This window comes from Delphinus delphis, chromosome 12, assembly GCF_949987515.2.
Source record: "Delphinus delphis chromosome 12, mDelDel1.2, whole genome shotgun sequence".
Lineage (NCBI taxonomy): Eukaryota > Metazoa > Chordata > Mammalia > Artiodactyla > Delphinidae > Delphinus > Delphinus delphis.
In genome coordinates, this window is record NC_082694.2 from 10,926,834 (window position 1) to 10,951,828 (window position 24,995).

At 50.8% G+C, this 24,995-nt stretch overlaps 2 protein-coding genes across 5 annotated transcripts in view; one reads left to right on the forward strand and one right to left on the reverse strand.

Moving 5' to 3' along the window:
• The window catches only part of LOC132435227 (glycerol-3-phosphate acyltransferase 2, mitochondrial), a 57,548-nt gene extending 55,688 nt beyond the window's left edge, over nt 1–1,860 (forward strand). The window contains exons 19-23 of the mRNA XM_060027343.1: nt 402–533; nt 615–735; nt 840–905; nt 1,137–1,192; nt 1,543–1,860. Coding sequence (XP_059883326.1) covers nt 402–533; nt 615–735; nt 840–905; nt 1,137–1,192; nt 1,543–1,659 — 492 coding nt within the window. The 3' untranslated portion in view covers nt 1,660–1,860. The remainder of the gene's footprint in view (nt 1–401; nt 534–614; nt 736–839; nt 906–1,136; nt 1,193–1,542) is intronic.
• Nucleotides 1,861–1,960: 100 nt separating this feature from the next.
• On the reverse strand, nt 1,961–24,914 carry LOC132435225 (oxaloacetate tautomerase FAHD2A, mitochondrial). 4 transcript variants are annotated; one of them, XM_060027339.1, is made up of 9 exons: nt 11,668–11,816; nt 11,312–11,387; nt 8,850–9,100; nt 7,206–7,422; nt 4,019–4,078; nt 3,659–3,821; nt 2,502–2,610; nt 2,302–2,389; nt 1,961–2,180 (listed from the first exon to the last, which is right to left on the reverse strand). In XM_060027339.1, exons 3-9 carry the CDS (start codon nt 9,092–9,094, stop codon nt 2,118–2,120), a joined length of 945 nt encoding a protein of 314 aa, XP_059883322.1. In that variant the 5' UTR covers nt 9,095–9,100; nt 11,312–11,387; nt 11,668–11,816; the 3' UTR covers nt 1,961–2,117. The 4 variants fall into 4 exon arrangements, with proteins under 4 accessions (XP_059883322.1, XP_059883320.1, XP_059883321.1 ...); XM_060027337.1 differs by lacking the exons at nt 11,312–11,387; nt 11,668–11,816 and adding an exon at nt 24,832–24,914; XM_060027338.1 differs by lacking the exon at nt 11,312–11,387 and having other exon boundaries at nt 11,668–11,823.
• Between the last annotated feature and the right edge of the window lie 81 nt (nt 24,915–24,995).

The following is a 24,995-nucleotide window of genomic DNA, read 5'->3' on the forward strand; positions in this document are numbered from 1 at the left end:
GTGCGTGCGTGTGTACAGCCCCTGGCCTAGCAGAGAGAAACCTGGTCCCCGCCTCGCCACTCTCCGCCATGGGACTTGTCAGACCGCATCTGCCCTGGGCTCGTGTGTAGCTACAGTGACAGGACTGGACAAATGCACCTGAGGGTTTCTGCATAAGCCCCGCCCTCCACATTTCTTGTCCACGGGGGCTGTGGCCCTTGAGGGTGGGTGCTCACTTCCTGTCACCCCACAAGTTGGCTCCGCAGCTGTGATGGTCTGGTGTGGCCTGGGGCATTCTCCTGGGCTCCCCAGGTCTGCGTGTGCTGGTTTCACCTCCCTGGCTGGCCATGCGCCCGGCCTGGGGGCCTCGGGGCTGAACCTTGGCCAGCCTGACAGGGACCAACAGCTCCCATGGCCCTCAGACCCCAGGCTCCCGGCCAGCCTGCGACACCGGGCGGCGGCGTTTGAGTGCGAAACTGCTGTGGAAACCAAGTGGGGACTTTACCGACAGTGACAGCGACGACTTCGAGGAGGCTGAGGGCCGGTACTTCAGGGTGCGCTGGGAAAAGCCATCAGGGGAGGGGGCCGTAGAGAGGCAGTGGGAGCTGCCCTCACCCTGGCCTGTCCCCCTCCAGCTCAGCCAGCAGTCACGCTGCCCTGACTTCTTCCTCTTCCTCTGCCGCCTGCTCAGCCCGCTGCTCAAGGCTTTTGCGCAGGCTGCCACCTTCCTCCACCGAGGCCAGCTGCCAGATACTGGTGAGGCCCGCGCGACTGCGGCCGTCCTGAGGAGAGGCTGAGCGCTCAGGGTGGGGGCCCTGCCTGCGTGGGGGCCCCAGGCCTCAGACCTCTCTCTCCCACAGAGTCGGGCTACGCGGAGCAGCTGTTGCGGTTCTTAGAGGCCACCGCCCAGGAGGAAGGGTTCTTCGGTGAGTCCCGAGCAGCCAGCCCAGGCCCTGGGAGGCGAGGAAGTTTTGCTGGTGGCTGCCTCCCCCTAGTGGGCAGTGAAAGCCCAATTCCAGGAAGGCCGGCTGAGGGGTACAGAGAAGGCCTTTGGGTCCAGCTTGAGCCCTATCCTTTGGTTGTCCCGTCCTTAGACAAGAGGAGAGGAGCTGGGCCCCGGAGCTCCCTTCCATAGCCTTCACTTCTCTTTCCTCCAGAGTGTGTGGACCCAAATCTCGCCATCAGTGCCGTCTGGACCTTCAGAGACCTGGGGGTGAGAGGGGCCAGTCTCTCCGCCCTTCTGTCCCCCTGCCTCCCACTCCCATACCCTGAAAGAGCTGCTCAGGGAGCCCAGCTGTACCCACCCTGGGATTTCCCCAGCGTCTCCGAGTAGGTGTGGTGATTGATAGTAGTTGTTGGAGAAGGTAGGACAGTTTTCCTGCCCCTCTCAGTCTCCCAAACCCCTGGGTCATTCTGCTCCTGGGTGGGGCCCTGGGGGTGTTTTGAGAGGCAGCGTTTGCCCTCAAACACCAAGGCTTACGGGGCCACAGGTCTCACTGCAGTTTTCCAGGGGAGGGGCACAGCGCCCGTGGCGAGCGCTCAGAGCCCTTCTCCGTGGCCCAGGTGCTGCAGCAGATGCCCAGCCCTGCAGGCCCCATGCTCCACCTGTCCCCCACCTTTGCCAGCCGGGACAATCAGGAAAAGCTGGAACGGTTCATCCGGCAGTTCATCTGTAACTAGAACTAGGAGGGGCCAGCGTTGAGACCTCCTAGCCCCAGAGCACAGCTGTGCCCTGGAGCCAGAAGGCTGGCCTGGGAGGAGCTGCAAACCCTCAGCTGGACTATAACATCTTTGAGGTCTGACTGCCCCTCGCCATCTCCTGCTTTCCGCATCCTCTGGTGTGATAAACGAGAGGACTGGATGAGTCCTCTTTTCCCAAGCTCAGCAGTGTCTTTCTTTTTGGTGTGACTGTTGGTATTTGCTCTTTCCTTCCCCACTGTGTGAGAATGCCCTATCTCACTCCTTGAAACAAATCCTAAAGGAAGCCAAAAAGAAGTTTATTGAGGAGGAGAGCACCATCTCCTCCCCGTCTACCTGGAAGAGGAGCTACTCGGGGGCTGGCACTGCGCCTCTTCCTGTGCTGGGCTCAGTGGGAACGGATGCCCCCACCTCAAGTCCACGGCCCGCGGTAGAGCCCGTCACACCACCTTGTTGACGATGACACCTAGTTCCTCGATCTCACACTGGACTTCATCGCCCTTCTGCAACAGAGTGGGCCGTGAGGCAGTCAGTCCTTTGGTGTGGCACATACACAGGCCTGGATTTCTCAAGTCTGAGCCCACCCTGCCAGGCCTTCTTCCTTTCCTCGTTTAGCCAACCTACCTTGAGAAAGACAGGAGGTTTTCTGAATACACCAACACCTGGGGGGGTCCCGGTCAGGATGACGTCCCCTGGGAAAAGAGTGACGAACCTAGGGCAAAAGGGCCAGGTGAGACCAGGGGCCGAGGTGGCTACAGCCTGCCATGGAGCGCTCGGTTTAGCCTCCAGGTGGGTGTTGGGGGGCAGGGCTCCATCCCACTTACTGGGAGACCCAGGCTATTAGCTCTTCTGTCTTAAACACCATCTGGTTGGTGCTGCTACTCTGGACCACCTCCCCATTCACTCGGCAGCAGATCTTTAAGTTGTGTGGATCTGAAATGCAAAAACACCACTTTGGGGTTCTCCCTTCTTTCCCTCAAACCCCTCCCAATCAGCTAGAAAATGAAAGCACAAGGAGACCTTGTGACTCGCCAGGTGAGAGGGTTGTGTGCTGGACTCCCTGTGCTTGGTCCTGGCACTCCCTACCCTGGAACTGTGTGTGGACACTGGCCTCCTCAGGCCTCCCTGTATCCACCACAGAGCAGAGTGCCTGCCAGTGGTCCCTTGGGTGGGTTAAGGAGGGGATGTTCCAGACTCTCAAGGAGCAGAGAAAAATGGCTGTTTCTGCCTTAAGAAACAGATGTCTACCCACAGCAGAGGCTGACTTGGCACAAGCAGGAGTAGTGAAGACTCCTGCGCCTGAAGGCTTACCTGTAATACTGTCCCGAGTAGACAGTACTTTTAACTTTTCGGTGTTTTACACCTTCACAAACACCCCCCCCCCCCCCGCCCCGGGATCACCATTTAACTTCTCTGATGACTGACTGCACGGGGTGGCGTAAGGCTGAACTGCATGGACGTGGCCCTACCCAGATGGCTGTGGTCTGTCCTCTTAAGCACCGTCTCTCTTCCTGGCTCTCACAGGACCTCACTCAGCCACCGTGTAGGCAGGCAGCAGCAGCTACAAGCAGCAAGGGCACAGTGAAGGTGCAGGGGGCTCTGGAACAGCCGTTCTCTGTGATGCTCAAAGGGCAGCTCTGCTGCTTTCCAACTTAAAGACTCTCCCAGATGGTGGCAGCTAGAGGAAGCCTGACCCACCCATCCTGAGAGAACTGCTTCGTTATTCACTTCATGAATGCAGATTCACCACCTCTGCAACTGCAGCTCTCTATGGGGTGAGGGGACAGGGGGAAGCCCAGTGGAGAACTCATGGCCCACGTTGAGAGATTTGCTCTAATATAAGCAATCAACGAAAGGGCAGCCGGGGATAGGGGCCCGCGTGGAGCCATGCCCCTCACTCCCACTTCCCGGAAAGCTGCTTTCTCTTCACTGATGTATCTAAGAGCAACAGGAGTCACCCAGTGGGCTGTCAGAGACCTACCTGCTACACTGTCCTTGGTCACCAAGGCAGGGCCCAGGGGGCAGAAGGTGTCAAAGGTTTTTCCCAGCAGCCACTGCTTTCCATTGCGTCTCATTTGCCAGTCACGAGCAGTCACGTCATGTGCCACAGTGAAGCCAGCCACATGGGCCATGGCATCTGTGGCCTATGGGGGGCAGGGGGTTTGGCCAGATTGGAGGTTAAATCATGAGGACACCAACCCCTGTAACAAAGGATCTCAAAGCCTTGGTCCCACGTTAGTGGCCAGAGGTGGTGGATGAGAGGCAAGGCAGGGTCAGGAGCAGGTAGATGCCAACCGCCTCCCAATGCCAGGGACAGATGGCACTGCCCTTTCCACCTCACCTTGATGTGCTTGCCTTTCTTTCCAATGACCACAGCCAGCTCCACCTCCCAGTCCACCTCCTGTAGAGCGGGAAAGGAGCAGTGAGTTGCTGGGCTCTGGGCCCCGCTCCTCTGCCGAGGGGCTACACACTGCCTCGGGGCCAGGGCCTCTTAACGGTGGGGTTGGCTGCCGGCCCCCGTTTGTAAGACCTCGAGCCAGAGTGGAGTGAACAGTAGGGGAGGTATCACGTGCAGACCCATCAACTGGGCAGTGGCAGGCAGCACCCCCAGAGGCAGGCAGAGCTCTCCGAGCGACTGCAGAAGAGCAGCCTTTGTCCGGGGAGGGAGTTTAAGAGTCACTCTTGATACTTCCAGAAAAGGATGAATACCAAGTAACAGCAGCTAACCCTACTGTGTGCCAGGCACTACTCTAAATGCTTTAACGCACGAACTCAAATAATAACAAGAAAAAGATCGACATGCCAAAATAAACGTGGGCCGAAGGCTTGAATAAGCAAGTCACAAAAAGAAATACACATGGCCACAAAAAGGAAAACATGCTCAGCCCTTTCCATAAACCACAAAGTGCCCTATAAAATAGATAACAATTTAGCCTTTCAAACTGACTGCTCTTTCTAACAGTGACAACCAGAAACACAAAAAAGAACTGGGTTCCTTGGGGAAATGGCTAATTCCAAGTCTGAGACAGAGTACAAGATGAGCCTGCAATAGCTTGGCCACAGCAAGGAAGTACTCAGAAAGTGATATAGATGGGGGCCATCTTGAAGGCCCTCCCTGGCCAAATTAAGACCCTTTGAGTATCAAAAAGAATGTAAATGATGGACTATGACATATTGAATAAAACTAAAAATCAGGAATTTACAGTGATACTAAAGGGACATGGGTTAAAAAAAAAAAAAAAGGAGGGAAGCAGTGTTTCTTCAGAGTACCAGCTAATAAAAGTGCACAGACAGAAAAAATCACCTTTTTCTAACGCTTACTGCAATAATGGATTCAGGTAAGGATGACCAGATGATCCCTGGATGAAAAACTGTGAGGCAATAAGATAGTCACATGGTTTCAATGTCTACCCTGCAGATTGTTTACTAATTACCACAGTGAAATGTACCTTTACAATGGAGAGGTCACGTGAGCATCAAGTAAACTAAGGGATCAAACTTTAGGGCCCGACAAGAGTCTCCCAGTGGGATGCAACACAAGTACACACCTGTTGCTACAGACTGAATGTTTGTGTCCCACCTCCCCCCACCCCCCAATTCATATACTGAAACCTAACCCCCAAGGTGATGGTATTAGGAGGTGAGACCGTTGAGAGGTGATTAGGTCATGAGGGTAGAGCCTCCATGAAGAGGATTAGTGCCCTTACAAAAAGAGATCCCAGAGAGCTCCCTTCTACCACGTGAGGACACAGTGAAGAGACAGTCGTCTATGGACCAGGAAGTGGGCCCTCACCAGGCACCAAATCTGTTGGCACCCTGATCTTGGACTTCCTCGACTCCAGACTGTGAGAATTAAATGCCTTGTTTATAAGCCATCCATCCATCCATTCTGTATTTTGTAATAGCAGCCTGAACAGGTTAAGAGACCTATGTAGAACTTGACAAAAATGTTTAACCTGAATCTAATCATGAAGAACCAACCAGACAAATCCAGAGTGTGAGACATGCTATGAGACAACTTGCCTGGTTTCTTCAAAAAGTGTCATTAAAGATAAAAAAGGGCAGGGGGAAAAAATTGCTTGAGATCAGGGGTCGGCAAGCTATGGCCCACAGACCAAATCCTTGCTTGTTTGCTGTCTGTTACTGTAGACAAAATTTTCCTGGAACACAGCCATATTCATTCATTCACGTATCAGCTATGCAGCTTTCATATTTCACAATGGCAAAGCTGAACTGTTGCAAAAGAAACTATTTGGCACTCAAAGCCTAATACTAACTGGCCCTTTGAGAAAAAGTCTGCGGATCCCTGTTCTAGATAAAAGGCACTAAAGAGACATAACCAAATACAATGTATGACCTTGACTGATCTTGGACCGAAACCAAAAACCAAAAAACAAACCAGGACCCAAATTAAAAGTCATCTTTGGGGGGGCGATTGGGAATATTCCCAATTGGACTGTATATTAGATATTACTCATGTTAACTTTCTTAGTTGTGATAATGGTATTATGGTCATGGACATTGTCCTTATTCTTAGGAGATGCATGTTGAAGTTTCTATGAGTGAACTGTCTTAATGTCTATAACTTACTTTCAAAGGTTCTTCCCACTCCCCCTCCAAAAAAAGTGTGTGTGTGCCCGTGGGACATGAGGGAAGGAGAGGAAGAGGGACAGGGGGAGGAAGAAGGAGGGAGAGGAAAAGCAGATACGGCAGAATGTTAACAGTGAATCCAGGTGAAGAGTCTGGGTAGTCACTGTACTTTTTTCCAACTTTCCTGTAATTTCCAAAATATTCCTAAACTAAAAATTTGAAAGTATTAGTAAGGGTACATACACTGCTGGTAGACATGTAAATTGCTTTTGCAACTTTTCTTAAGGTCACTTTGGCTGATTTTTGAAACCCTGCCTACACTCTGACAAAGACATTCAAATTCTAAGAGTTTGTTCAAAGGAAATAATCACACATTCATGGATGTGCAAAGTCTTTTCTATAAGGAGGTTCACTGCAACACTACTTATAAAAGCTAAAAACTGGAAACAACCTATCTAGCAATATGAGGACTACTGAATAAATTATGGCCATTGATACAATAGAAAACTAAGCAGTAACCTAAAAAATGTCAGGGGAGAATATTTAATGGCATGAAGAATGTTCTTGCTGGAGACTTAACTAAATGGTAGGCATATGTACAGTATAAATAGAAACAGGAACAGAAAAACACTGGGAAGATATACAGCAAAACATAAATGTTGCAAGCCCTGGGCAGTGGGAACATGGGTGACTTTTCTTTACGTTTATCTGTATTTTACTAATTTTCTATAATGCAAGTATATTACTTTTGTAATCAGGAAAAGATATAAATTAACTTCTCCCCCCCCCCCACCCCCGAGAGCAGTCTTATTACTGTATAATCCCCTGGAGTTTCTGTTTAATGCACTAATGAGCAACAGATGGTTCCTTTAGGCTGGAGGCTGAGCACCTGTGTGATGGGCCCCAGTGACTCGGGGGCACAGTGGGGAGGCACCAACCTGACTCTCAGGAGGGAGGACGACCTCGTCGTAGGGCCCCACGATGGAGCTGGAAAATTTGCTGAAGATGATGGGCTCCTTGGGCACAGGCACGTTCTGCTCTTTGCAGTGGTCCACATAGTTCATGCCCACGCACACCACCTTGTCTGGCCGTGTAACTGGAGCCAGGAATGTCACTTCTGACCGTGGTAGGACTGGCAACTGGGCAGCCAGGGCTCTGCAGAGACCAGAGCAGGAGAGAGGGGCACTCTGGGGAGATCCTGCAGCAGCTACAAGTTTTTAAAATGTATTTTCTAGATCAACCATCAGAGTCAGCAGGAAAATCAAGCCCAGTTACTGTCCTTTGATATCAGAGCACTGTTTAAATTTATCCAGTGTTGATTTCCTCTCCCCCATTAGGTAATACATGTCCATGTAAGAGAATTCAAAAGGTGCAAATGGGAATAATGGAAAGGTCTCTCTTCTACACCTTCTCCTAGTCACGCTGCTCCAGCCCTGGAGACAACCACTGTGTCCTACGTAGCTCTTCACAGCCACTCTATGTATACTCTTCTTCCATCTTTTTTTTTTTTTCTTGCGGTACGCGGGCCTCTCACTGTTGTGGCCTCTCCCGTTGCGGAGCACAGGCTCCGGACGCACAGGCTCAGCGGCCATGGCTCACGGGCCCAGCCGCTCCGCGGCACGTGGGATCTTCCCGGACTGGGGCACGAACCCGTGTCCCCTGCATCGGCAGGCGGACTCTTAACCACTGCACCACCAGGGAAGCCCTCCCATCTTTTTTTATGCAAATGATAGCACAATTATATATACCTTTTAAAAACATATATATTTTAGAGATCTCACCATAACAGTATACAGCTTCCTCGTTTTCGTACGGCTGCCTATTACTGCACAGTAGAGATACACCCAATTTTCTAATGAGGGACACAGAAGTAGTTTCTCATCTTGCGAGAATATGAAAGTAGGGGAAAAATACTGTTACCAACACTGTATGCTGTCAAACATCTGTATTTTTTGTCAGTTAAATAGGTGAAAATGACACCTCAAAGTGGTTTTTTGTTTTGAGGGTTTTTTTGCCATACCAAGCGGCATGCGGGCTCTTAGTTCCCCGACCAGGGATCAAACCCTCGCCCCCTGCAGTGGAAGCGTGGAGTCTTAACCACTGGACCGCCAGGGAAGTCCCCTCAAAGCGGTTTTTAATTTACTGTTCATCAACACCTTTAGACCAGATTCCACAGGACTCCTGGCTTCAGGGAGGCCTCTCCCTAATCTAGCCCAAACCCAAGAACCATCTTTAAGAACCTCTTTGCAGTCCTCTCTCCTAATGAGCTTTCCAAGATGCCTCTTAGGATCCCAGGTCCCAGCCCCTCAGGCAAGCAGGAATTTAATCTCCCAGGGAAGGCAGTGCGACAAAGTAGAATTCTGGCCCCACCACCAAGCGTGTGGCCTTCGGATGGTCAATCATCCTCCTCGGGCCTCGGTTTCCCCCTCTGTAAACTGAGGATGTTGTCATAAAAGATTTCTAAGGCTCTTCACTAAGGGAACAGGTGAGAAATGAAGGCTGGGGTGCAAAAGAGGAGGCGGGTGGGAGGAGGGAGGGGGAATGGGGCAGCTGCGGCAGGGCACTGCTGCCTGCTGACTTACCTCTTTGCCACTGAGAGAGCGGCCTCTCCCTGCCCCAGGAACTCTATCATCGTCTTGGGCAGTGTGGGGTCAAAGGCGCTGAGGTTGATGACACCTCCACCATTCCCTGACTCCAGGCCCAGATGAGGTCCCGTCAGGTGGGGTGCCCGGAACTGCACCAATCTCATGTCTCTGGAGGGTTGAAAGGGCCAACGCTGAGCCTGCAGCAGAGCCGTGAGCCACCTTCTTCTACCAGAGACCAGCATCGGAGCCTATGGAGAAAAAAGTGGGTCCTAGGGGATGGAGACAGTCCGAAGCCATCACTGGGGCTCCCAGAGCTCCTCAAGCTGCAGCCCAAGTCCTCTTGCCCCATGAGCCATTCGTGGCTCACCACATGGGAAGTGGTCCAGGTTTTCACTTACTTCACGTGTTTCAAATGAAACATTTCTAGAGAAGCAACTACTTCATGCCAGCCACTGAGCTAGGCCCCAGGGATTCCAGCCTTCCGTCAACCAGTGCTTTCTGAAAGCTTACACTGTAGCTGGCACCACTGGGGCACCGGGCAGACAATGCAGGTCAGACACACTCAGCCCTGCCATCCTGCCTGCAGGGGAGACTGATGTTAACAACGGATGCCGTTAAGTAGGATTCTGCAATTGGGACTGCTGCTGTGTAGATCAAGGGCCCTGTCTTTGTTTCTTGAGGAAGTGTGGGCTGGGCTAAGATGAGCAGGGCTAGGAATTAGTTAAGAGTGGAGCCCAGCGTGAGCAAGAGATCACAGGTGAAACTGGCTTCACAGCTGCCACAGGTAGTTTTTTAAATGCCAATTTGATCCTGTTACCCTCCTACTTAAAATGCTTTCCACTGCTCACATGACCAAGCCAGAACCCCTTCCAGGCTGTCGCAGCCTTTTAGGAGCAGCCCCCGCCTGCCTCTCCAGGCAGTAATTATTTAGTGGCTTCTGTGCTGGAGTACAGGCTGCCCTAGGAAAGAGGCTGCAGACAGAGGGCAGGGTCTACGCCTGACAGGCATCACGGGGCTGTCTCCCCTCTGGGTTCTGGGGCCACAACTGTCTCTTTTGCTGCCGAGTCCACAGTGCCTAGCACTGTGCCTGCCACACAGAAGGCTCTCAGCTACTCTCTGTTCAATGATCAAATGCCAGAAGCAGGGGCTTGACTTTTCACTACTTGGGAAAACTCGGTGATTGTCAGCCTCAGGAGGGGCAGCTGTGCCTTCCCTCCTAATATCACTTAGAAAGTATCAACAAGGCTCAGGTTCCATTTTGAGTTCTAGGCTCCACGCAAAGACAAACCCCATTCTCTTCTTTGGTTTCTGAGTCTGGCCTCCACCCCAACAGTCCCTCCTCTTCATGGTTCCTTGCCTTTAAAAGTAGCCTTTTAGGGATTCCCTGGTGGCACAGCGGTTAAGAATCCGCCTGCCAGTGCAGGGGACACGGGTTCAAGCCCTGGTCCGGAAAGATCCCACATGCCGCGGAGCAACTAAGCCCGTGCGCCACAACTACTGAGCCTGCGCTCCAGGGCCTGCGGGCCACAACTACTGAGCCCACGTGCCATAACTACTGAAGCCCGCGCAGCTAGAGACAGTGCTCCACGACGAGAAGCCCGCGCACCGCAACGAAGAGTAGACCCCGCTCGCCACAACTAGAGAGAGCCCGCGTGCAGCAACGAAGACCCAGTGCAGCCAAAAATAAATAAACAAAATAAAAAATAAAAGTAGCCCTTTATGCTCAAGCACGTGGAGGTCATCCCAGACTCCTGGTTCTCTGATGATTCCATCTACCTTGTTCAGTTAAACACTCATTAGATCCAGGTCAATGATCTGATCGCTGTGCTGGCCGATGAGTTTAACCAGAAAACCAGGAGTTCTGAACCTCCCACCCTCCTGTCTTACACAAGCACCAACCATGCCACTGTCAGGGGCTGTTCAAGCTAAAATGTATGCACTTATACTCCACACACTAAGATTATTATCCCACTGCATGCCAGGTGTTACTTTGTTTTACCTACAATGGCTGATTTAATTCTCTTGACAGCTGTGGACGGTAGGGGCTGTTGGTCCCATTTCACAGATGAAAAAACTAAGGCTCGAAGAGGATAAGGGATCTGCCCAAGTTCCCAAGGACAGGAAAGAATTGGGACTTGAATCCAAGTCCAGGTGAGGAGTTGGACACTTTAGCCCAGAGGTGGTGGTGAGAAGTAGGAACCTCCAACAGGAAATCTTCTGGAGGCCCAGCGACACCCTGCATGCCCCAGGGGAAATTGGATCTCCTGCTGGCTACTGCCTCAGGGATAAGGCTGTTCACCTGCTCTCCCAGATAACCGCAGGCCCCACTGACTGCCCTTCCCACATGACAGGCCCTTGCAGGTTCTCATTCCGCCCTCTAGCAATCCCCTCAGGCTGAGCGCCTCATTTTACAGAAGGGGCACTGAGGCTGAAGGAGGTGAAGTCACCTGCCGAGGTACCTGAAAGTGGCCCCGCTGCTCCTGCGGGAACCACTGTGCCGCAGAGCCTGAGCTCAATCCAACTCTGGACAGGTGTCTGTAAGCAAAGAGGCAGGGACATGGAGCTGCAACGGCGCAGGCGAGACAACGGTTTGCACCTGGGACCGCGTCCCACCATCCACTCGCCTGGGCCCCTGTGCCAGTCCCCCACTTCCCCTGTATGCCCAGCTCCATCCCCTACACTCAGTGGGCGCCCAAGAGGGCCCGCCAGCCCAGTCCGTGTGGTCGGAGCGGCCGGGCACCAGAGTCCAGTTCTGCCCTCAGCCGGAGGCCCGGAGGCCCGGTGCACCCCGCCGTCTGGCCTAAACCTAACCTACCTGGCGCCCTGTGCTGTCGGGATAGGACTCGCGGGCCAGACGCCAAGGTCACCGGGCGCCCGAGCACAGGTACTACGTCCCAGAGACCACAACCGGCCGGGACTTCTAACGCTGCGACAGTGGGCGCCGCGCGGCTCCTCTAAATAAGGCGTCAGCAGAGGCGGGCGCTCCCTGGTGACGTCACGGGACAACGGCCAAGAGCAGGGCGTCTAGTTCGGTGCCGGAAGCCAAGTCGCATAGTGGGCGGGCCCAGGGCCCGAGGGAGGGTAGTCTCTCTCGCGTTCCAGCAGGCCTGTGGGTGCGGACCTGAAGCCAGCGAAGCCAGCCGGATGTCCCGGACGCCGCATGCCCGAAGGCACTCGCTTTCGGGGCGGCGTGCGCTTGCATGAACCCGAAAGGGGGTGCTTCTTGACATTTTGCGCCCTGGGCGCCTCGCTGGCCTCGCCCGCGTCGGGCCCAGCATCTGGGCCAGGCCCTGCTCTGATGGTTGAGCGAAATGCGTGGAGACCAAATTCTGGCGCGCTGGTTGACAAAGCCAGCCCTTTTTGTCTACTGATTGTGTCATATCAGAGAAGAGAGGAGTGATGATTGCACCGATATTACATATGGGGAACCTGCGGCCGGAAGTATTTTCCTTAAGACGGCATTCTTAAGCAAAATTACAGCCTTTCACAGCCCTGTCTTCTTACGCACTATATGGACTGTGCGCAGGGTAGTAGGAGGCATAACCTCCATCGTTAGAAAACAGGCATTCGAGTGGAGAGGTGGTTTAATTAAACAGTTACAATCCAGCTCTCCAGGCATAAAGACATACGAGGGGCCCTGGGCAAGAAGCCCAAGACTTAATCAAGGAGCAGATCATCAAGGGCTTTATTTGCCCCAGAAAGGAGTTTGAGCCTTATCTAAGCACACAGGAGGCCACTGGAAGGTCCTCACTGGGCGGGGTTGGGGGGGTGCTGTGGTCAGACTTGCACTTGAGAAGTTTTGCTCAAGGAAAGGTGTCTGGGTTAAGAGAGGTGCAGCTGAGAGCAGTGGTGGTTTGGTGTGCGGCAGAGATGGTGAAAGTCCAGAGATGTTTAGAAGGCAGAACTGATGGCCCTCAGTGATGACAGGAGGTGGGAGTAAGGTGGAAGGAGGTGCAAGGCCGACTCGTAGGTCTCTGGCCTGGTAGATGGCAGTGCCATTCATGGAGACGGGTTCTGGAGAGGCAGCAAGTCTGGGGGGAGGATGGTGAGCTTAGTGTTGGATGGGTTGTATTTAGTGTGCCCATGGGACACTCAAGGGGACTCTGCAGGGTGGGCCATTGGAGACACGGATCTGGAGCTTCCGCTCTTGTCTGGCTTGAAGATAGAGGTCAGCATAGAGACATAAATGGAACCTGGGGTGTGAGTGTCATCGAGGGAACGTGCTAAAGAGAGCCTGGTGTAGTACTAGGCAGGAGACCTGGGCAGAAAGGGAACACAGATCTGCAGATGTTCCCCCTCGAGTATTCAGCAGAGTGGTGAGCAGTGCATGCCTGTGAGGCAACGACCTGAGACCAGGGAAAGATTCATCAGAAAGAATTAGAGGGAACAGTGTTAAGAGATTGACAGGGCCAGGAACAGTGCCTCTTCCCACTAGTCTGACTGGAAAGACACAGAATTCACGGAATATCGAGTAGAGTACTCATAAAGATCTTGCCTCCGTAATGGGGAATAATGAACCCAGACTAAACAATGCTCCAGTCCTGCCTGACAAATGATAAAATCAAGACACAAAAGGATCAAACTTGTCTCCAAGTAACTTAAGTACATCACAGACCAAGCTCAATCATGTTTATAGAAAATTTAAAAAATATACCTAGCATCCAACAAGGTAAACTTCACGAGATCTGACATCTAATCAAAGATTACCCAGCTTGGGCTTCCCTGGTGGCGCAGTGGTTGAGAGTCTGCCTGCCTATGCAGGGGACACGAGTTCGTGCCTGGGTCCGGGAAGATCCCACATGCCGCGGAGCGGCTGGGCCCGTGAACCATGGCTGCTGAGCCTGCACGTCCGGAGCCTGTGCTCCGCAATGGGAGAGGTCACAGCAGTGAGAGGCCCACGTACTGCAAAAAAAAAAAAAAAACAAGATTACCCAGCTTGGAAAGAAGCAGGAAAACATGACTCAGAATAGTAAAGCAATTTAATCCAACTCAAAACTGACAGATGTTAGGATTAACCGACAAGGACATTATAACAGTTTTTTATAACTGTACCCTGTGTGTTCAAATGTTAAGTAGAGGGACTTCCCCGGTGGTCCAGTGGTTAAAACTCCATGCTCCCAATGCAGGGGACCCAGGTTCGATCCCTGGTCAGGGAACTAGATCCCGCATGCCACAACTAAAGATCCTGCATGCCTTAACAAAGATCCTGCATGTGCAAATAAGACCTGGCGCAGCCAAAATAAATATTAAAAAAAAAAAAGTAGAGACAGGGGAATTAAAAAAAAAAAAAAGACCCAAACCAAACTTCTATTGATGTAAACTGCAATATCTGAGATGAAAAATACACTAGATGGATTAATGGTAGATTCAACACTGCAGAAGAAAAGGTTAGTGAATTTGGAAACATAGCTCTAGCTTTTGGGCTGGTACCTCTATCTTCTGATAATTTGCCGAAATGACCAACACAAAAGGAAAGAGGAGAGGCTCCGATAGATAAATGTTCTCTAGGCCTTTTAGAAGACATGGAGTTGTTCCTTTGGCCACATACATGTGAATCTACAAGAAAGGTGATGTTGACATCAAGGGGATTGGCACTACTCAAAAAGAAAAGCCCACCGCTGTTCCCACGGCAAAACTGGAAGAGTCTATGGTGTGTTCCCAACATGCTGCCAGCATTGTTGCAAACAAACAAGGGCAAGAATCTTGCCAAGAAAATTAATGTACATATTGAGCATGTTAAGCACTCTAGGAGCTGAGATAGCTTCCTGAAACATGTGAAGGAAAATGATCAGAAAAAAGAAGGCAGCCAGAGCAAAAGGTACTTGGGCTCAACTGAAACCCAGGCGGCTCCACCCGGAGAAATGCAGCCATTGGTTCTGCACCTGTGAGAACCGTGGAAAGGAGCCTGAGCTGTTGGAACCCATTCCCTATAAATTCTTGGCATAATAGGTATTAAAAAAAAAAAAATCTCCGGACTGTAAAAATGTTTCTCTTAATTGAGAAGTGTGGTGTCTCCTCCCCCAAAGAAGTGTTTCCAGCAAACTTTTTTCTTAAAAAAAGGGAAAACATAGCACTAGGAAGTATCCCAAGTGAAATCGAGTACCATATGATTTAAACATGCTGAAAAGACCATCAGTGAGCTGTGGGGAAAATCCAAACCACTTAATACATGTGTAACTGTATTCCTAAAGTAGAGGAGAGGGAAGGGGAAACAGAAAAAAAATATATTTGAAGAAATAATGGCCAAGACTTTTCTAAACTTGATGAAAACTATAAACCCACTATCCAAGAATCTCAGTAACCCCCAAGCACAAAACACATGAGGAAAACTACACCATGGCATAGCATAATCAAGGTGTTCAATACTAGTGATGAAAAGGGAAAATCTTAAAATCAGCCAGAGGACGTCTGTATCCAGAATAATGGAGAAACACTTGTTCCTATTCCTCCTGCTAAGTACAGCTAAAAGCCTGTACGAGGCAAACATAAGACTCTGAAAAGGAGATGAGAAGGCAGACTGGCCTGGGGTCTGCACACCAGCAAGATGGTGCAGCAGTGAGTTCTCTGGGTTCTTTTTTCTCATGTATCCAGACTTGGTCCTGAGGAAGCTGGCAGCCTGGAAAGGCCAGTGGGTGCAGACACAAAAAGCCCCAAGAAAATCCTGCTCTTGAGTCAAAGAACCAGGAAAGGGACCGCCTAGCAAAACAGAAAATTTAGACAATAACTGCTGTACTCCAGCCAGACGACGCAGAAAAAAACTGTGGTCCCATGCCCACCAACAAGGCAGAGTAGGGAGCCTAGATTTTCACCCTTGCCAGGCTGTAATGCAGTGCCTCAACCCTTCCCCTATGTCAGAGTGGTGAGAGGGGTGGATCAGAGAAGGGAAAGTGGGGAGCCTGAACTGTCCTCCCTGCTGGGCAGTAGCAAGGTCACCCTCCACAGTGGGGGCCATGTGGGGAGCTGAAGCTCCCACCCTGCTGGGCAGTAACAAGGATCCTCTCCTCCCTGGGTGTCATGGAGGCTGACTTAATGAAAAGGAAAGGTAGCATATCAAAATTTGTGGGGCACAGCGAAGACAGTACTCAGAAGGAAATGTATAGCTCCAAATTCTTATTTTAGAAAAGAGGAAAATTCTCAAATCAATAAGCTTAGCTCCTCCTAGCTCCTAGAAAAAGAAGAGCAAAATAAACCCAAAGCAAGCAGAAAGAAGGAAATAATAAAGAGCAAAAAAATCGATGTAATAGAAACCAGAAATATAGTGGAGGAAATCAATGAAACACAAAGATGTTTCTTTGAAACGATCAATGAAATGACAAACTTCTACCAAGAATGACAAAGGAAAAAAGAAGAAAACACAAATTACCAATATCAGGAATGAAACAGGTGATATCACTATAGACCCTGAAGTCATCAAAAAGATACTAAGAGGCCACTATAAACAAGTATACACACATAAATTTGACAACCTCAGTGAAATTGACCAATTCCTTGAAATACAGGCTATCACAATTCACCCAATATGAAATAGATTATTTGAATAACACTATATCTATTAAGGAAATTTAAACTGTAGTTTAAAAACTCCTGAAAAAGAACTATCCAGTCCCAGATGATTTCACTGGAGAATCCTACCAAATATTTAAAGAATAAACACCAATTTCTACCTAATCTATTCCAGAAAATAGAAGAGCTAGGAACAATGCTTTAATTCATTTTATGAAGCTGGTATTACCCTGGTAACAAAAAACAAAGACAGTATTAAAAAAAAGACAACTACAGACCAATATCTCTCATAGATTCAAAACAAAGCATTAGCAAATATAATTCAGCAATATATAAAAATAATTCTCTACCATGACTAAGTGGGCTTTATTCCAAGAATGCAAGGCTAGTTCAATAATCTTGGTGAAAGTTTCATAGACGTTCACCAAAAACATAATATAAGAAAAAGATCGATGAAGGAGACTTAATCAAAATTAAAAGCTTCTGCTCTGCAAAAGGATGCTAAGAGTATGAAAGAACAAGCAACAAACTGGGAGAAAGGATTTGCAAACTACGTATCTGACAAAGAACTCATATCTAGGATATTATAAAGAACCATCAAAAATCAGCAGAGGGGCTTCCCTGGTGGCGCAGTGGTTGAGAGTCCGCCTGCAGATGCAGGGGACGCGGGTTCGTGCCCTGGTCCGGGGAGATCCCACATGCCGTGGAGCGGCTGGGCCCGTGAGCCATGGCCACTGAGCCTGCGCATCCAGAGCCTGTGCTCCGCGACGGGAGAGGCCACAACAGTGAGAGGCCCGCATACCGCAAAAAAAAAAAATTATTCTGGATGTTTCTGTGAGGGTGTTTTTTGGATGAAATTGACATTTAAATCAGTGGACTCTGAGCGAAGCACATTGCCCTCCATAACGTGGGCGGGCCTTGCCCAATCAGTTGAATGCCTTAATAGAACAAAGACTGACCTCCTCCAGGCAAAAAGGAATTTTGCTGGCAGATGGCCCTTCAACTCAAGCTGCACCTCTTCCCAGAATCTCCAGCCTGCTAACCTACCCCATTAGAGTTTGGACATGCAAAGCCTTCACTATCACATAAGCCAATTTCTTAAATTTATCTATCTCTCTATCTATCTATCTACGTATGTTGGTTCTATTCTCTGGTGAACCCTGACTAATTCTCCGATCTTCCGTTCCCGTTCCATCCAAGTCCTTGACCATGAAGCCAAACCATTAGCAACTGATCATGAATCAATGACCAGTAGATTCAAACTTCTGCTAATCTACTGCTCCAGAAAATCAAATAGGCTGCCCAAGTTCTATCCACAGGGAGGATTTTTCTTTACCATTGACCTTCAGGGTCATCCTTGAATGACATGGTCATGCTGCAGCTTATAACTTTTGGGAGGTATCAGCATCATATCATGCAGACCCATCTTTAAATTGTGCTTAGTCTTTTCATCCTCAGTAAACTGATCCTAAAGAATATCCCAGGAAGCCTCAGTCACGGGTTGAGGCAGAGGAGGCAGCGTGACTGGAATTGGCTCAAAGGAACCTGAGCCACCTGCTCCTATAACTTAATTGTACCTCTCACACCTGCTGAAGCTCAGCCTCTTCTCTACTGCTTCCACTGACGACAGATTGCTGCTGCACATCCAACCTTCTGGGTAGGGGGTCCGACAACACCCAGGTTGCTCCGGAAAGCTCAGGCCCCACGGCCACTTGATAGCCCATGGCTAGGTGTTCAGTCTCTATCAAAGCCCAAGAGCAAGCCAGAGCTGTTTCTCGAAAGGAGAGTAGATATCTCAGAAGAGGGTATGGACAGGCTCCACAGTCCTAGTGTCCGACGTGTGACTTCCCACCCTGATTTGCCGCAAACACTGCAGCTATCAGATGACCCCTTCCCCAGCCACTGTCTGATTGCAAGTGCACAAGAGACCTTGAACCGGAATCACTATGGGATGTGATGATAGTCCACTACGGCTTTGCAGCGATAACAGCCCACATCAGCCCCCTCGGCTGGTTCCCTGCATCCACTCGGTCTCCTCCAGTCTGGTGTCCAGTTTCACTCAGAGGGGGATTTTCAAAACACTCATGTGACAGCACCCTTATCAGTGGCTTCCTGTTCTCAGGACCAGGCCGAAGCCTTCAGGGGACCTTGCCCCCTGCCTGCGTCTCCGTCCTGCTGCCCTCCCCGCTTTACCCGCTTTTGCACCCACGATCCGGGCTCTGGCCTCATCAACCCAGCCCCTGATTCTGGGCAGGGCTGTCTCCCCACCCTTCCAACCCTTTACCCGACTCACTCCTACTCATCTGTCAATGAAAAAATAATCAGTTGATCTAAGAAAGAAATGGGAAATTTTATTTGAGCCAAATTGAGGACTATAACCCAGGAACAACAACTCAGAACAAAATGCATTTCCATTCTTTATACCCTCCTTCCACTGAAAACACGCCTCGCATTTTCCTTGCATATTGAAATGCTTCCCTGATTATTTTAGTAGCTTTATTACATATGTTATAATTCTTAACCTTAAAACCTTAACCTCTAGAGAAAACCAAGAAGTAATTGTGAACTGTTTGTCATATCAGGATTTCCTGATTGGCACTTATGAATGTATTTTATAACCTCTAGAAACATATACCTTCTCATAGAATTTCTTTCTTCAATGTGATACAAGAATTGGCGGGCTTTGGATTATTTCTGGAGCCAGACCTCTGGCCCTATAAAGGCTAAATTTGTAAAACAAAGATAGTTGTTTTTTTTTTTTTTTTTTTTTGCGGTATGCGGGCCTCTCACTGTTGTGGCCTCTCCCGTTGCGGAGCCTGTACAGGCTCCGGACGCGCAGGCTCAGCGGCCACGGCTCACGGGGCCCGGACCGGGGCATAAACCCGTGTCCCCTGCATTGGCAGGCGGACTCTCAACCACTGCGCCACCAGGGAAGCCCAGGATAGTTGTTTTTAATTCCTCAATGAATTGGGTGGCCTCGTCAACTATAGCAAAGGACTGACATACCCATTCACCTATGCTGGAATGTTTTACTTTCCCTCATTTAGCTTAAGGGAAAAGCCTCCTCTCCCTCAAAAAAGAATTCCTATCAGGCTCTAAACTTCAGCTATGGTCAGTTTATTCAGACCGGTGGCCTCTCACTTTGGTAATCCATTTACAAACACTTTTGTGGAGCCTCCCTGGGTTTAAGAAGTTCTTTAAACAAACTGTGGCCCCTGGTTCGGCCTTTGATCTGAAGAGATTTGCCTACAGCCGCAGGTGGTTCCATTTCTAAAGGTAATGATTTAATAGGGCCTTCTGAGTGGAAAGGCAATTCAGACGGAAGATTGAGGACCCCCGATAAAGGAAGATAGAGGGGAGCAGTAGAGTTTTAGGCACCTTTTATACCATTAATCTTCGATTAGCCTGTACAAGTCTTTCAGTGAGGCTAGTTGGGAATTCTGAGGCCTTTGGGGGCTTCTGCATACCAATTTAAAAAGGTACAACAATTTAAGATGAGAGCTCCCTAAAATTTCAGCCATTTAGCTGTTTCTCCACTTCAAAGGATCCAAGGAGCTAGCCCTACAAATATTTTTCCTTGCTAACCTAATTTTAGAAAAGTGAAAAGCACTTACCACTGTTGCTTCCGGTAGACCCTGCAGGCGCAGATCCAGAACACTGCCGGCTTTAACTGTGCGCTCAAAATTGTTTTGGAGTGCCCAGAGAACCCCATCTTGGCCATTTTAGGGCCCGATTGCCTTTAGTTCCCAATTAAGTACTTGCAAATATATATAAATCCAGTTGGTATTCCCATAGGCGGCTGTTTGCATGGAAGCTGTCTGGCCTTTGAGGCCCAATTTCCCAGTATTAATTTTGCGGCCTAATTCAGATACGAGTTACGATCTGAACAACTTTCTGAGGACAGTGTGGTGGATTGCGTGTGTGCTGAGGAGTTACCCTTGGGTCAGTTGGACACTTACATGGCCTGGTTTCTCCCTGGTGCTGCCAGAGCTGCTCCAGGTCTTTGCTCAAACCTGCCAACCCCACCTTTAGCCGGAGTTGATGTCAACCTTTAAGTGAAAGGGTCCAGAGATAAGAAAGGAAGCTACAAACAAACCCCAGGTGGAACCAGCTGGGACCACAAGATGGTGATGAATCTGACCTCCAACACACCCTGAGTCTCATTACATGTTGATTTCACTACTTTAGCATATTAAATGACACAGCTGGACCAAAAAAGGCTAAAAAGGGGGTGGAGAAAGCACTGCCCCTTCCCCAGTAGACTAATGCATATGCCTTCCATTATTAGCCTCCTCCCTCCTCCCTTTGCTTTATTTTTTTCAATTAAACCCCTCTCACCAGGTGGGCGGGAGGTTGATCTATGAACTTAGTTCCTGCTTCTCCAGTCTTTGGCCACTGAATGCAGCTTGTGCTGTGTCCATCTCAGCTTAGGTTTCCTTATTTGCCTACTTGAACCCTAAGGGAAAAAGAACCCTCCCCTGCAGAGGCAGAGAGCCTCGGCCAGGCTAGGGCCCAAGCAGGGTCCATACGACTTAATTCAGTAAGAGTGTGACAGCCTAAAACTGTCAGGGGTGCTCGGAGCGCTAGGTTACCAGCCTCTGTCTCGCCGCCCGGACGAGCCGTATTTACTTACGGTTTGACTGGGTCTCCCTTATTCTTCAGAGCTGAAGAATTCAGCCTCTCATTTCAGTAGCAAAAGTTTTGTTCAGACCATATACCAACTCATTTTGGTTTTCGATTTAAGCCCATTTTAACAAAAAGCCCCCTATGTTTCCCTGGACCTCTTACCCAAACCCCCTAGGTCCTGCTTAAGAAATGCATGGGTGCCCCTTAAGACTCCAAGTCTTAAGCGAAGCAGCTCAAAATTTTCAGGATCATCACTCAAACAATGAGATCTGGATATGAGAACTCCCCGGCACACCTGAGGAGTACCGAGAAGCCGGTGGGGCTCAATGGGCCATGCTGGTTCTGGTTCCGGGTAAACTCCAGGTGCCCTCTGGCAGGTGTCTCTGATATCCTGCCGGCTACGTCATGCATATCAATGAAAAACTTAGTCGATCTAAGAAAGAAATGAAAATTTTTATTCGAGTCAAATGGAGGATTATAACCTGGGAACAGCATCTCAGAAAGCTCTGAGAACTGTTCCACTCATTAGAAGTCAACGCATAGTTCTATCAGTTTTTTGAGGCAGAGGGCTGGACATTAAATGACACGTTATTGACAGTTTACACAGTCCAGACCTAAGCGTCATCGTGGCCCCTTACAAGATCAAGAAGGAATGTTATCTTTTAAGGAATAGTCTTGTTGGTGCTATAAGAATGTTGCTCAGGCCGGCTGAGGCGCCCCACACTGCCAGCCAGCACAGCTGCTTCAAAGAGATTTTGACCCTGGTGCCGTAGAGAGCTGGCCCTTGACCCTGCAGGCTCAGGGCCTGAGACACCCACACCCCCGCCTCCCTTCTCCCCCACCAGGCTGTCGCCGTGGCGTCCTTCCCTATGACCTTCAGTGCAGCAGCCTTACTTATCAATCCCCTCCCCCTGTGCCACCCGTCTTGGGTGCCCGTCTTGTGGGGGGCTCCAGGGGGGAATGCTTGCAAGATGTCCACAGCCAGGCAGGGGAGACAGCGCTGGGTGTGCCGGCCCCTGGCCCCCCTTCCTTCGGGGCCCGCTGGAGTCTGCCAAGCACGTTCACCACCCACAGCCTGACATTAGTGGCCGTAGCAGTCGAGAATTTTTCAGCTGAAAGTACCAGTCAACCCAGTTTTAACTGGCTTGAGGGGGAGGGTCACTAATCCTATTAGTGACTCTTATGACTGAAGAGTCTAGAGACTGGGGAGTGGGGGGTTGCTTAAGGTGCAGTTTGATTTTGAGCTCAAGGGCTGACCCCCCCCCCCACCCCAGTCTTGTCTTCTTCCTCTTCACCCCTCAGTCAGGCCATCTTCTGCACTGGCTGCATTCCCATGCCTCCTCACAGTGGCAAAACGGCAACAACAGCTCCAGGACTCACCCCTCAGCTTCAGATAGTGAGGAAGCAGCGTCTTTCCCCAGCATTCCCAGCACAGGTCTCCCTGGGCCTCATCAGCTGCAATCAGGTTGGCTGCCCGCCCCCCCGCCAGCCACTGTGACTGGGGAGTAGGGGGGTGGGTAATGCACCAGTTGACTTGGGCCTGGTCTTGGAGGTCGGGTGGACCCCAGGACTGCACGGATAGACAGTGGAAGAGGGACCCTCGGGCGCTGCCAGGAGAAGAGGGAGGATGCTGCGGAGGCAGAATACTGATGTCCAATCAGCTGACCTTCCTCATTGTCCCCATGGCGCCCACATTGGTGGGAGAGAAGCTCCCAAAGGCCTTTTCTCGCCAGGGGAATGGAGGAGGCCATGTCAGGCAGGGGGATGGGCACACATAGATCCTGCAACCACAGGGGTTCAATAATGTGCAAAGCCAGCCAAGAAAGCTGGACAGAGGGAGCCCTGTGCCCGGGTCGCGGTGTCAGAGCAAAGACAGGTAGGGCTGGGGCAGGAGAGTTAGAGGGAAGGTGGGCTTTCCTGCTAGAGGAACAGACGGAACAAAAAGGCACAGCCCGGTTCTAAGGCTGGCAGCCCTTGGCAGTCGGGGCAGCTGTCAGGGGGCGATCTGTGGGTCGGATGGTTCCCTGGGCTGCTACCACCACCCAAGAAAGGGCCGTGATCAGATGCCTGCTCAGGAGGCCCTGAATCCTTTCCAGCGCCACACCGGGCCTTCCTGCCAGGCCCACTCCCATTACACGGTCCCTCCAGGACCTCGCGGCTCTGGCCAATGGCTAAGTAGTTTCTTCCAGTTGCCCTCATCTTGGCTGGCTCTGGTTCCAGCCCACAGACACTGCTCCCTGTGCAGATTGGGCCCTGACTCTACCCCGCTCTCTTCTTCAGTCTCTGAACCCCACAGAGCTCGCTCTGCAGGCAGCTAGAGTCTGCACATTCTCTGTTCAAAGTCCACGCGATTATAGCTGATCACGTGAAACGGGAGCTGGCTGGCCTCTGGTGCTCCCCTAATCCGAAGGGCCAGGGCCCCTGTGAATTGGCGAGAGGGCTAGGAGGGGGCCCAGGACCCACTTTGGGTTGGCAACTGTGTCCAGCTCAGTGGACTCTGTGTGTGTGCCTGTGGAATCATTACTTGATATAATTTTCTGAGGGAAAACCAAGTGGAGAATGAGGCTGGAATATGAAAGTGTCTTTGAGGTCTTGAAAGAAATGACAAGTAGCTTCCCTTCCAGGTCGGTTTTGGGGGATGGTGTGTGTGTGGCGGGGTGACCCTAGGGCAAGAAATTGGTGACAAGGCTGGTGTGTGGTACCGTCGCCCCCTGGTGGTCAATGGGAAGCAAAGCACTTGGACCCAGAGGTTTTGCCTCCAGGGAACCTGAGGCCGTAAAGTTTGTAACAAGGGCCTTCCTCCATAGGTCTTTGTGAGAATGAAGGGATCAAGCCAGGCCCACGGGATGCTCAGCTCTTACTCCTGGCCCTGGGCAGGTCAGTGAGGCCACACAGTGAGGGGTGGTGGGAGGGTGGGGTGTGTGGACAGCCTTAGCCAGCTGGCCCCCACATGGGCCTTGGGGTTACCAGGGCAACTGGGGACCATCACAGATTCATTTGCAGCACCTGGAAACTCCTTCCGAAAGGTCTGTCCTTTCTCTGGTGGCTTATTGATACGAATCACCCCTCTACAGAGAGGCTAGGAAATCATCATCATCATCAGAACGATCCTATCAGAGATTCTTCTGCTCATTTTACAGATACGGCAACCGAGGCTCAGCCAGGTAAAGACATGCTTAAGGTGAGACAGGAAGCCCCGCCGTGAAATGGGCGGCTCAGTGCTGACACCTGGCCTGGGGCCACCCGCCTGGGTCCAAGTCCTGGCTCCACTCTTCAGTGGCTGAGGGGGCCCCAACATCTTTCAGCCCAGCTTTCCCAGCTGTGCCCAACAGGCTGTGGCCACGGCAAAGGTCCTCAGCACAGTGGCCAGCCTGTGCAAACGCAGGACATCCCATCCCAGGCAGCAAGGTCAGGGCTCCCTTGCCTGGACTGTGCCAAGGCCCTGGGGCTCCGGTAGACTGGAGCCTTCAGTGTGTCTGGTGGTGGAAGGGGGCTCCCGCCATCTATCCTCCCGGTTACTGATGACACACCCATCAGCCGAACAGTGGAGGTGACGTCACATGGCCTGGGCGCTGGCCCTTGAAGCACTAGCAGACCCCTCAGAACCTCCGTCTCCCCATCCCTGAGTTGGGGAACCCCTTCCTCTCCTTCCCTCAGCTTCCCACTTCTTGCCCCTCCTCTAGCATAACCCTCACTGACCCAGGAAAGGAAGATGTCTTCAGGCAAATTCTGCTTCTGCCCTGTGACCTGCACCCTCCAGCCAAGGGGACACGCAGAAACGACTTCCTGGAACTGGCAGAGAAATGACTTGGGAACGAAATACAAGTGGCACCTCAAGGAGTCACCCTACCTCGTGGCTCTGTGTACAGGCTGCAGGGCTGGAGCTTCTCATAAATGCTTCCCAACCGCGGGCATCTCTTCTTCGCTCCGCCTTCACTGATAGCACACTGGGAACTTGAAATTGAGCGTGGAAATCGGCAAACGCTACAATTCGGGGAATGTTAAACATTTACC